At 47.0% G+C, this 12,946-nt stretch overlaps 1 protein-coding gene across 24 annotated transcripts in view; it reads right to left on the bottom strand.

Moving 5' to 3' along the window:
* Positions 1 to 12,946, bottom strand: part of SORBS1 (sorbin and SH3 domain containing 1) — a 224,269-nt gene that overhangs the window by 24,119 nt on the left and 187,204 nt on the right. For 21 of the 24 annotated variants that reach the window (XM_029932268.1, XM_029932270.1, XM_029932267.1 and 18 more), the window contains 5 exons: positions 11,068 to 11,153; positions 7,858 to 8,025; positions 4,615 to 4,661; positions 1,449 to 1,563; positions 1,177 to 1,302 (listed from right to left, as the gene is read on the bottom strand). In XM_029932268.1, coding sequence (XP_029788128.1) covers positions 1,177 to 1,302; positions 1,449 to 1,563; positions 4,615 to 4,661; positions 7,858 to 8,025; positions 11,068 to 11,153 — 542 coding nt within the window. The remainder of the gene's footprint in view (positions 1 to 1,176; positions 1,303 to 1,448; positions 1,564 to 4,614; positions 4,662 to 7,857; positions 8,026 to 11,067; positions 11,154 to 12,946) is intronic. The other 3 variants (XM_029932276.1, XM_029932277.1, XM_029932261.1) reach the window with 1 other exon arrangement.

Consider the following 12,946-nt stretch of genomic DNA (forward strand, 5'->3'; position numbering starts at 1 on the left):
GTATTTCCAGATTTAATTCCATGCATGTGAATTAAACTTGCATATATTTTCTTAGGCAAATGGAGTCTGTACTGTATTTCTCTTTTCCACCCTTCTACATATAGCAAACGTCCTTCTTTATCAAAGAATATAATTCTGCATTTCTAATGGTATTGCAGCCATAGCTTAACGCCCACTGCAGGCTATCCTGTTGCATGCACATATGATGACCTAATCACCGGTCTCCCCATATTGGCCACTCAGGGTGCTTCCAGGGCCTCTCTTTTCCATAAGGCAGCTCATCTTTTTTCTTTCTTTCTTTCTTTTTTTTTTTTTTTAAAGTACACTTCAAGCCCAGCACAGAGCCCAACGCGGGGCTTAAACTCATGAGTATGGGATTAAGATCTGAGCTGAGATCAAGAGTTGGACGCTTCAGTGATGGAGACATCCAGGCATCCCTAGCTCATCTTTTTCTAAGCATGTGTTCATTTCCCTCCATTCTCAGTAAAATTAGTAACTAATTACTGCAGCAATCCGGAGAGTTTTGACACACGAAAAGAGCATCCTTGGGAAGAACAGCGTCCCCGTACAGCTTACTCGTCTGCAAAACGAGTGCGCTGAGCCCCTCGAGGGCAGTGAGGGGGACCCTGGCATCTCCTGCTCATCGAGCACCGACTAGCTGCTGTGTGTCATCCTGAGGGCTTCGCAGAGCCTCTTAAAACAACTAGAGAGGAGGGTCCTCTATCTTCATTTTACATATGAGCGAATGGCAGCTTGGAAAGATCCTTTAACTGCCCAAAAGCTGCATGGCTGAGAACCCGTGACTTATTTCAAACTTCTCTTGGTGTCAGAGGACTTGCTCTTCTCGAGGGCCATGTTAATATACCGTGAAACCTAGTCCCCAACACTTACCACATCAGTAGGTGCTCAATAAATATTGGTTGAAGAGATCTAAGATTCCAGAAATATTGCCTTTAGTCAATGAACTTAATATAATTAAGCCATGACAGAGCCTCGGCTTTATTTTTTAAATTCCTCACCCCAGAGAATTCTCCGATAGCCTTTAATGCAATCCTTGATGGGGCACATGTCCTAGGCAGTGATGGTGCCACCAGGCTCTATATTGCTGTAATGCCACTTCCCACCCAAACACGGCCATTCAGCAGCACCCTGGAGATGACAGGAGAGGCCACCTACCTTTCTGAAGGACATTTCTACTTGCGTATCACCATTAAAGTTGAACTTAGCAATGGCTTCTCCGTATTCCAAAACCTGCACTGGTGCCAACTTCTTGGGCTGAGCCTTCTCAGCAGGAGGAAGAAGCTGAGAAAGGGAGAGAGGCAGAGCAGAAGGAAAAGAGCAGAAAGCAGGGGGAGGAGAGGAAGGGAGGAAACAAAACACAAGGTCTTGGTCAGTAAGTGGTGGTTTGGGCACGGCGGGCTCTTCCCCGGAAAGAGGAGCTACGGTACCTCGATGTAGGTGCGCGGGAAGATCCCCACGCGGCCGTGATGCTCTCCTTCGTACCAGTTCTGATCAATCTGCTTATAGATGTAAACAATGTCCCCCTTCTGCAGAGGAAGCTCCCTGTTGACAGAGGGTCATGGCATTTTAGCAGATATTTCAAAGTGTGGAAGATGAAGACACTCCATTTTTGAGCAAAAGGAGACTTCGAGTGAGGTCAAAGGCACAGATGATAGAACAGGGGCTCCATATTTGGAAGTGAGAACCCCGCTCTTCAGGAAATTACATCTCTTTTGGCATCTTTCCAGTTTTCTGTGGGATGGATGTTAACTTTTTTTTTTTTTAAGATTTTAAAGTAAATCTCTACACCCAATGTGAGGCTCGAACTTCTATCTCCGAGATTAAGCATCACACGCTCTACTACCAATTGAGCCAGCCAGGGACCGTGAAAAGTTTTTTAAGAAAAAAAATGACTTATATCTTTTTCCATTTGCTTCAAGCCAACCGCATGCAGAGAAAGGCTCTGACTGCAGTTTGGAGGGGGTGTGCCTACTTGGCAGCATGCCAGAAGTCCACGGTTACGTGAGGGGTGCTGGCTCACCCACGGGGCACATCTGGAAGGCTTTACACAAAGTCAGCACCGTGCTGACTGCAGGAACAAGGCAGCCTTTGTGGGTCTCCCCTGGTAGACAAGATTCTAATCCTGAGGAGGCCCATGAAGGGGACCTAGGGCATTTGTCTCTGTAAGAAAGAATGCCTGTGGCCAGTTTTTTGCTATAGCTCTCCTTGCTGGTGCTCTGAAATCCCTCCTCTCTTTACCTTCCAATCATGGACACATGGATATGCGGCACCCTCAGCATACCCACTCCTGCTGGAGATCTCTACGCCCCGTGCTTGGCCACTCTAAGTGACTTCCAGCTGGAGATGCAGATGGGCATGTCACGGCCCCACTGGTAAACAAAGAGGACAGCTCTCGGGGGCGGAGAGGTCTGCAGTCATGGCCAAAAGAGAGGTACCATTGGGTGCTTGGGGCTGGCATTCACCCTGCATTGGGGACCACATGCCCGTCCCCCAAAGAACCACATGACAAGGTCTGGTGGTAACAACGTTTGAGAAACAATATGATATACTTCAGATCTTTTCCAGAGCGTCACCACATATATTAGCACAGTAGAGGCTCAGAAAAGTCCTGTCGGTAAGAAACCTATTTAATTTTGTTGAGGTGAGTGCTCCTACAGAGCACTTTTTAAAAGTAACATATTATGGAGAAAAGTAGAACCCAGAGATTAAAGATGTTTAGAAGACTCAAGTGAATGGATCTGTCATTTGCTCTTCTATTTCTTTTTAAATGTTTGTTTTTGAGAGTGGGAAGAGCAGGCAGAGAGAGGGAGACAAAGGATCCAAAACGGACTCTGTTCCGGTAGCAGAGAACCTAACGTGGGACTTGAACCCACAAACTGTGAGATCATGACCTGAGCCAAAGTCGGGTGCTTAGCCAGCTGAGCCACCCAGGCGCCTCTGTCACTTATTCTTCTAAAAAAAGTTTGTTAGCTGTTCTAGGAGGGAGCATGTGTGATAACAGCTCCAAGCTAGGGGGAAGGAGCCCTCTCCAACAGTAGCAACACTGATAAATGGTGACAATTCCATCTCCATCAGCCTTCTCCCCCTCTTCTATTTGACAAGGTTGCTTTAAGGAAAAAATCGTTTTAAGACTTTTTAATGAAATCTATATAAACATAATATAATCATCACAATACCATTCAATGATTACATGGGTCTCACCCAATTCAAAGAATAAAGGGGAAAAGGTATTGCTTGATTAAACTAAAAATTAGTTTATATACTCCTGCTATCTTCTGATTAAAAAGAAGGGGCGGGGGAGATGCTGACTTATGCTACATTCTGCTAAATGTTTTAGAAGCATCACCTCAGCTGCCCTGCAAGAGTGACATTTTTGTGCCCATTTTACAAATGAAGAAATTTGAGGTGGAGCTTGGTGACCCTGCTCATGGTCACAGACAGGAAGTGGCACAGTCGTGACTCGGACACAGGGCTTCCTGACTCTAGAGCACCATCTTCCCAGCACAGTGGGCTGCCACTTCTTGTCAGCCAATGAGCGAAAGAACTGGAGTGACTACAAACAAACCCAACATGGCAGATTTGTATGTAGGCCTGGGAACTCTGCCAGGTCACATTTTATGCTGGGAAGATATCAGAATGACGGCTGTGTAGCCTCTCCAAGGCATTTCCTAGCGTCCAGTGATGGAGAACTTCCCCTCTCATCACCAAGGATGGAGATGTGGGGCCTCCATCAGCGGGACGATGGGATGGCTGCTGGGATTGCCACCAATGGAAGCTCACAGCCCGTAACCAGACAGGAAGTGAGCAAGTTCCTTGTGGAATCCAGTCTTTAGTAGCATTTCCCAAATTTCATTCCATGGAAATAGAAAAGCTTCCTGGTCATCTAAATTTAGGTTACACTGGGTTAAATGAGCTAATCAGGTTTCTTTATTGAAAGGCTTCTAGAGCTATTACTATGCTAACATTAAAGTCTCTCTGGGGAGAAAGGGGCATGGGAGATAGGAACATGGTATGCAGTGGTCCCCAGAGTCATTGCTAGCATGGAACACTTTTTTCAGGAAATATTTTACACAGCTAGCACTGTGAGGAACAGAGAAATGCTGGTTTCCTGTGGGTCCCCACAAGCTTCCAATGTCATAAGATGTAGCAAAAATGATAAAAAGCTATCCTCCTAGAAACTGGCTCTGGTTCTTTCCATAGAAAGAGTGGGTCAGATTGAGCCGCCACTTATCAAGGAAACTGAATCCCTGTACAGGAGGCAGCAGGGTGGCCCATGGTGGTGGGAGCCTAGGTTTTGGCACCAGGCTGTCTGGATCTGAATCCGTTGCCTCTAGCGCTGACCAGCTTGGGCGAGTTCCTACCCTCACAGCCTCTCCAGTTCTCCATTACTATATGGGGGATAAGAATAGCATCAACCCCAGAGGGTTCTAGGGAGGGCTGAATCAGTTAACATATGTAACCTGAATGGTCTCTGGCACGTAGTAAACTCTATAAATTACTGTTTTTGATCGTTGTTTTTCTCTATCTGTTTGCTACAAGTGAGCTGTGTTTCAAAGAGGCAGTTAAAAAAAAAACCAAATTGGTGGTACTTACTTTAGGGTCTGAGCTTTAAAGTCAAACTTGGCTCTGGCAGGTCTCATCTAAACAAAAGAGAACAGTCACAATTTAAAAATCACAATTTATATTCAATGAAAAGGACACATCTTCAGAAGTTTCCAGAAAGCAAAGCAGAAAAATTCACTCTAACTAGTTCATTCTGGTGCAGAAATCTGGGCAAAATTCCACTTATCTGACTTCAGCAGAACATTAGATGAATGTTTGATCAACTATGTCATGCATGAGAATCTCCCCAAGGAGGGCCAGATTTGGGGAAGAGATGCTTTGCAAAGTCCCCAAGCTGAAGCGATGGTTCCCCAAAGCCGACTATGGCTATTAGAAACTACACACACAAACACGCATGCGCACACATACACGTCAGTCAGAAGTCCCCAGACATTCCTTATCTACTGTCTTACTCTTTGGGGGACATCTTCTGTTTGCCTGACTTAAAATTATGATCTGCAAGTGGATGAAACCCTGATTCACTTCTCATGTCATCTTTGACTCCATGTATTACTCATGGTCTGTGAGAGCATCTCAAAAGCCAGACAAGCCAGCCTTCGGTTCATGCTCTTTCGTCAAGTCTTCTCCTGCTGGACCCCCTGGCCTGGAAGTCCTCCTCAAACTCCAGTTCCTCATGCCTGTCGTTAAGTCCTGCCAGCCCTCCCTCCAAAACCATGCTCAGGTCTGACCTCTAGTTCCTACACATACAAAGCTTCCTTTGACTTTGTGTTCTTCACACTTTCATCTACTGTCACTCAAGAGCACGAATAACATTTCCATTCGTCACTTCCCTGCTTTGAAGTTGGGAAGATCTCAAGTGTCCCTCAGATCAAATCTCAATTCCTAACGTGGTAACTTAAGGTCTTGGGTAATTTCTCCCCAATTTCACATACTTCCTCTCCAATATTAGAAGACAAAATGGAGAGGAAAAAACGGGAGATTCCGTGAGGAAAAAAAATGGTATTTAAAAGCTCCATCAAGCCTAGTGTTAGGTCCCAAACCCCTCAATGATATGTCCCTTATTTGCAGGCCTCTCAAGCTAGGATCTTGGAATTTTCTCTAGGGTGATGAATTCCCCACAGGAATTTATTTTTGCATTTTCATGTTGATATTTCTGTCTGTTCACATACATAGTACAGGGCTCCACTAAATGAATACTTTATAACCAGTGCCACAGAATTTCAATGCTTGAATTTGTGTCTGTGACCAAAGAGAACAATAAAAATTTTTTTCTGACATTTACTTATTTTTGAGAGACAGCATAAACAGGAAAGGGGCAGAGAGAGAAAGAGACCCAGAATTTGAAGCAGGCTCTAGGCTCTGAGCTAACAGTCTGCACAGAGCCTGATGCCGGGGCTCGAACCCATGAACTGTGAGATCATGCCCTGAGTCAAAGTTGGATGCTCAACCGACTGAGCCACCCAGGTGCCCCAAAAGAGCACAATTTAATAGTTGCAAGCAAAGAAGAAAGAATGGATGGGGAATGAATGATAAATGACAAGTTCGTACAGAAGCCTAGGTGACTGACATTGTAAGGACAAAAGTTTCAGCGATTCCAGTATAAAAACAAAAAACAAATGTGGTGGTTACCCCAGGATAGCCAGCTGTAAAGCTGTGTGAACTTTAAAAAATGTATCCCAAGAAGTGCTGATGCATAGGGGCACATGTACCCCAATGTTCATAGCGGCACTTTCAACATTTTCTTTTTCTCTCTCACCTCGTCTCCTTCCCCTTCCCTGATCTCCTTCCTTCATTCTGGTCCTTTTCTTTCTTTGTCACGAAAACCTTCCACTTCTTTAAAAAACAAATAAAAAACCATTTGATGAATAGCCAGTGCCTCTGTCACTCAAAAAGTAGAAATGTGAATATTAATCTATTACATCTAAAGATTTTAAGACTGTATATGCTTTGGTGTCACTTGCCCAGCTCCCTGCCTCCCAGGCCCCAGACACACACACACTTCCCCAAAAGGAGCTAATCCTTAGGGAGCCACTTAGGGCTACGTGGCAAAACATCCCCTGACACAAGACACAGCATTTGGCCGGCGTAAGAATTTCAACATGTTGTTGGGACGCCTGGGTAGCTCAGGTGGTTGAGCAGCTGACTTTGGCTCAGGTCATGATCTCACTGTTCATGAGTTTGAGTTCCACACCCGGCTCTCTGCTTTCAGCGCAGAGCCCATTTCGGATCCTCTGCCCCTCCCCCACTTGCACTCTGTCTCAAAATAAATAAAACATTAAACAATTAAAAAAAAAAGTCAACATGTTGACCTTAGTGCAGGAGGCCAAGGCCCAGATAAAATCATTTCAGAGGTTTGTGCTTTCTTTGTGCCTTTTATAACATGACATTTTTTAAACACATATTTTTAAACATTTATTAATTTTTGAGAGACAGAGTACAAGCGGGGGAAGGGCAAAGAGAGACAGAGGTAGATGCAGAATCTGAAGTAGGGTCCAGGCTCTGAGCTGTCAGCACAGAGCCTGATGTGGGGCTCGAACCCACAAACCGCAAGATCATGACCTGAGCCAAAGTCAGACGCTAAACCAACTGAGCCACCCAGTCGTCCCTATAATATGAAGTTTTGTAATCTCAGCTGAGAAATCTCAAAATTAAGAAAACAAATACAATGTCTCTCAGAGGTCTCTCTTACCCTCCATGGGCTTATCCTAACTGCAAAACTCTTTGGGGTTTCAAAGTTCTTCACAGACACCTTATTCAATGAATTCATCCTACAATACCGAGTGGCAATTTCATTCTCTGAGATTTCAGGACCTGTGTACATGGCGTAAATAATGCATCGCTCGCTAACTTTTATAGTAAGTTTCATGAAACCATCTCTTCAAAGCAGACTTTTACAGCTGACCACACGATGGTTACTAATGCACACGGACTAAGGTATGAGGTTTCTAGGCAGAACGCAGAGGCAGCACAGTGTCATGATAAAATGCAGGATGTAGAGGACTGGGTTCATGAAGGCAGCTGATGCTCGAAGGCATGCATTGGAGGGTGTGCGCCAGTGGATCCCGGTCCCACAGCCAGCATGCTTGAACATACAGAGCACAGGACATAATGGGACTCATGTCCATGACCAGCCACAGAAGAGCCAAAGCAAGCCTACGGGAGCCAGGATGACAGATGCTGTTTGGAGAACTAATTTGGCCTACAGAAGGCGATGCTGAGGGGAGGCAAGTATCGCTTTGGGTCAAGCAGCGGATTGAGGTGACCAAAACAGACCTCTGACCCAGATTTCCTTTTTGCCGTATCGTCTATATTGAGGAGGTCCCCAAAGCGCTCATTAGTGATAAACTGATGGTGCGTCGGAATGACGCCCGTGTGGCGACGAGCTGCAATATCGGCCTCTTCTTGCTCACGCTTAAGTCGTCTCTGGTCCGCTAAAAGTTTCTGCCATGAAATTGTATAAAATGGGCAATGAATCATCTGGTCCAGGGTATTGAAAAACCGCCAACAACACAACTGAGGAAACAGGTGCTGGGTCAACAGGGAGGAAGCCCTGAAGGTCAGGCATCGGAGGGGCTTTGTGGCCACCACTACTACGTCCCCAGTGTAACCACACCCCATGTGGTCTGTGGAGGGAGACAGCACTGCCTGGGAGAGACCTGCGGGGTCTGGGACACGGCGGGAGGACGAGTTCCAGACAGACTCTCTGGCTCAGCCAAAAGCCTGCTGCCCCCAGTTCACGGCAACAAAGCTCAGGTTCCCCGGGGGGTGTGCCCAGAGCATGCTGGGCTGCAGGCGGGGGTGCTGGGAGCACGAACCTCACCTCGCTTAGGCAGTGATGAATGGGTTCCCTGTGTGTTCCCGTGGTGGGGCCAGGGCTGGCTGATTGCTCCTACCCAAACCCGGGGTCTTAGTATGCAGGATCTACGGCAACTAGGTCATTTTTGTGCTTCCTCAGTCTGTTACTCTAATAGGCTCTGTAGAGATGCCCACTTCAGAAAATACAGCAGCCCTTCTTCTGGGCACAATTTTTAGGAGGCCTTTGCACATGAACTAAAAGCTATTTATGTGACTGGCAGACAACATCAATTACTTTCTTACTGTACTTTTTACTCAACTGCTTCTTCATTAGGTGACATGAAGCTGAGTTTAAAGCACTGATGTAGACTATAAATACAGGAGATGGAGAGTGAGGGTACCTGGGTTTAGAAGAAAGATGCTTTCCTAGGCTAAGGAAATGGGCATCTATTTCTATTTTTAAAGCCTTTTTCAAATAATTCAACAATGTTGCATTTTAACAAATGTTCTCATTTCCTATTGAGAAAATTCTATGGAATAGAATTTTAATGGGTTTTCTTATTCCCTACCAGTTGCACATTCCTGGGATTAGCCTTCCTTATAGAAAGGCATTAATTAGAACTGGTCGTTCTTAGCATTTTCAGTAAGACATGAGTCCTCTTCCAGCGGGCAATTAGATGCCTCAAGTGACATCCAGCCCCAAAGGTTGGTGGGCCTGATGTGTCCATTTTTTCTCCAGGGTCTGCAAATAATCAAGTAACAACTCATCAAATGGCTCTGGGATGTCTAGTGCTCAGATAAGTTGTTGTAAAGATTACACGGGAAAACACATGAGAAAGTGCTTGGCAAAACCCGGTGCCATGGAAAACGGGTCGGCCCAGGAATCCGGAGCCCTGCTCTCCAGCTGTGCCTCTTGTGTCAGCTGACTTGCTATGTGACCTTGGGCAAGCCTCTAGGCCACTGGAGTCCTTTCCTGGCTAACACAAGGGCTTGGCCAAAGGACTACTAATGTCCCTTCCAGGACTGACATGTTCTCACTTTCGGAAATTCCATTATCATCAGTATTAGTAATAAAGCATTTGCACAGAAAAACATCAAGGCCGACACCCCATTAGCTGAAGTGTGAGTTGTTTCTGTAGCAATGGGAATGGACTGAGGTTTGAGGCTCCCATGCCCCTGGTGCTCGGGCCACAGTTACATGAAATCAGTGAGAGTGGACAGCAAATGGAGCAAAGCTCCCAATCCAGTGCTTGAGTTTGACCTCAACAATCCATCATTTCCCAGATTAACCACATAGGCAAATATCATGAATAAAGACACAGCATCCTTCAGGATCTGTGAGTCAGTGTTATTCACCTTGTGAACGAACCTTGTAATACAGTGATCAGTAAACTGACCGAGTAAAATATGCCCCCCATGTGGCAGGCAGGATTCTATCACAAAGCTTTCCATGTTGGATACTAGTGTTTATACTTATAAAATGGAATGCCATCTTCTTTCACTCTACATAGTTGGGACGCTTGTAACTCAGTGACAGTGACTAGAAATGCAACAGTTCTGGGCTAATGGACACTCACTGTAAGTCTGTACATCAAATGCTTCCTTGATTTTTTTTCCCTGGACAGGAGTAAATGTCTTCATGAATATGGTGTTATGCCTGGAGAGGGGGAGTGCTATGGTCTTTTTGTCTCAGCAGCAATGAGTATCATCATCCAGGACCCCTCCCTTTAAAGGTCAGCCTTACCCTAAATCCTTAAGGAAAATCCACCTCAACTCTGAAACCGCTCAGCAAAACAGAAAATAGAAAAAGGGCTTCAGACTTTACAGGGAAAGGGACAGAACTGCATACACATGAACACTCTCCCTACTGCCACCAGGTTCAAAGTCATCTTCCACTTGTTAACTTGATATAGGAAATTGGTCATCGGAGATGTTTTAATCTATAGGACTCTTTCTCCTGGGCATGTGAAGTACAGAAAGCGTGCCTTATAACACCACTTTATCACAAAAGAGGCTTGGGATTTTGCCTATTTAGCTGATATGAAGAACTACCTCTTCCAAGATCCTTTCCCTGCCCTGTCAGTCATTCCACTGCAGTACGGACATCTCAGCAGCTGCTAGAAGAGGTGTGTGACCTGAAGTTCTTGGTGGGGGCTTCCCAACATTGACTGGGGAATCTCTTCTTCTGAGATAAAGGCACTTCGTCAAGTTGTTTTATAAAATGCATCACGGTTGTTGTTATCTCTCAGTTTCCTCTTTCTCCTCCTGCACCCTCCCCAGTATGAATTGTGCTTTGTGCCAAAGGGGGGGTGGGCAATACTGGAGAAATAGGTGGGTGGGTTTCCCTCGACAACACGGAGGCGGGGGTTGGGGAGGGGACGAGAGTGGAGTGAACCCCAGGTCCCCTTGTGCAGTGGTGGGCAGCCTCTTTCTGAGCCTCTCCTGCAGGGACACTAGTGAGACGTGGCATTTAGAACCTAGTGCCTGCGGGAAATCAGTCCTGCTTTTTGGAGAAGTGGAAGGATTGAGCTTCGGCTGCATAGAAAGCCATTTGTGAAAACACCAATCCTTGCTTCCCATTGCTACGTCATGTCATCATGTCACCTCGGGGACAGATGACTACAATGTCTTCTTCCCTCCTAGTTTTTATCTGCGGTAGAGCCAAGAGGTTTTAAAGATGGCATTTACCTCTTTATCATCATGACGCCTTCGAATAAATTCCTCTGTGGATTCCAAATAATCAGCCGGTATAAAATGTCTTGGTGATTCTGAATCTTCAAAACAACAAAGTAGAATTAAAACAGGCAAAGATTTAGTGGGAAACCAGACTGGGATAACATTTCACCTTTCATCCATTATAAATATCAAGTGTTTACAGTCACGGATTATTGACCAATAATCAAATTCTGAAGGAAGAAAAAAAACCAAATTACTTCTCCCTCAGTCCCACTTTTTGGATTTACTTGTAAGCCAGCTTCATAATGCAAAGAAAACGAACCAGAAGTCAAAAAGTGAGCAGAGAGAGGACCTTCTCTGAAAAGTGTCCCTACTAAGAGGCGTGCAGGACCTTACAGGGACACACCGTACACTCACACACACACAGGGCCACCGAGAGGCTGCCTCTCAAAAAACCATGGACGGGGGGCTGAGGATTGGTGTGAGCTGCAAGGGGTTCAGGAACTCAAATAGACGAATTTCTCAGATGAGCTAAACGGCCAATTTTTCTTTCGAAACAGAGTTTGGTGGTTAGTCTAAATGACATGGGGGGGGGGGGCTTTGTTTTTAAAGAAGTGCAGCCACTACGAGCCATGATTAATTGCCAAGCAAAACAAACACAAAACAAAGGACAGACCAGAAAATGAGCACCAAGGGCACATGGGAAGAGGGGACAAAGCAAGCAAAGTGGAGAGACGGGTGAGGTGAGACCAGGCAAATACACAAAGGCCACCTCCGAGGGATGTTCCCAGTTCACTGTGTGGGTTGTTGTTCCTGTCCAGGCCATGGTCTGAGGATGGCACGGAGTTGCCATTATTAAAGGCCCTCAGGCAGTCCTCTGGGACCGCAGGTCTTCCCTCAGGGGGCTCCGAGATCCGGCTCAGCCTCGCCATGGTGTGTCGGGAAGACAGGCGTTTGGGAACCGAGGGCTTCCCCCTAGAGGGGGGCTCGTCCTGATGGGGCTGGCAGGAGAAGTCTGGCCTCTGGCCTGCTAGGGGGGCTGAGAAGTCACCAGAGAGAGGCTGCCTGGGGTGGTACTGGAGGGGCTTTTTCAACCGGAAAGGGAGGGGGCTCATTAGGTAGATGTTCCTGAGGAGTGTGCTCCGGTCCCCTCTGAGATCTGGGCGCCAGTCAGTCTGTCTGGAGGTCTGCTGCTGCTCGTGCTTTCGGATGGTGGTGAAGCGGGTGTATGAGGCCGGGCAGGTGCCCTTGCACTTGGTGAGGCGGTGCCTGGGGAAGTCTCCATGGACGCTGCTGCTGCTGCCCTCTCTGCTGTCGCTGGAGACGTTTGAACAGTGGTCGAGTTCGTCAGAGCAGGCAGAGAGGGGCTCAGAAGGCACCAGGCCTCTGAAGCTCAAGGTGGGCTCGGCCATATTGCTACAGGTTGGGGAGGCGTAGAGTCCCCCGGGGTTCATCCCGTCTATCTCCCTGGGTCGGAGCTTGGTTGACTCCAGGAGGGACTCAGCCGAGCGGGCTGAGATCAGGCCACTCCGGGACAGTACGGGCGTGGGGGACTTGCTCAGCCTCCCGGACAGGTCCAGGGATGGCATGGACCGGGACCGTTGGATCAGCTGCTCAAAAGCTGTGATGCGAGAAGAGACGGTGTGCTTGGGGATGTGTTCCGAACCCTCCTGGCTGGGACCCAGCTCGCCCCTGGCCAATGCCAGGCTGCTCCTTTCAAAGTGGGAGGCAAGATCTCGCACGCTCGAGGAGGAGACGGAGCCCAGGAAGAGGCCAGCTCGGTTGATCTGGTGCATGTCCCGGTAGAACATAGTGAACTGCATCCCGGCCCTTCTGGAGAGCGGGCAGGGCCTCCTGGCGCTGGTGCCACACTCCTGCAGGCTCACGGTGC

Source organism: Suricata suricatta, chromosome 2 (genome assembly GCF_006229205.1).
Source record: "Suricata suricatta isolate VVHF042 chromosome 2, meerkat_22Aug2017_6uvM2_HiC, whole genome shotgun sequence".
Classification (NCBI taxonomy): Eukaryota; Metazoa; Chordata; class Mammalia; order Carnivora; family Herpestidae; genus Suricata; species Suricata suricatta.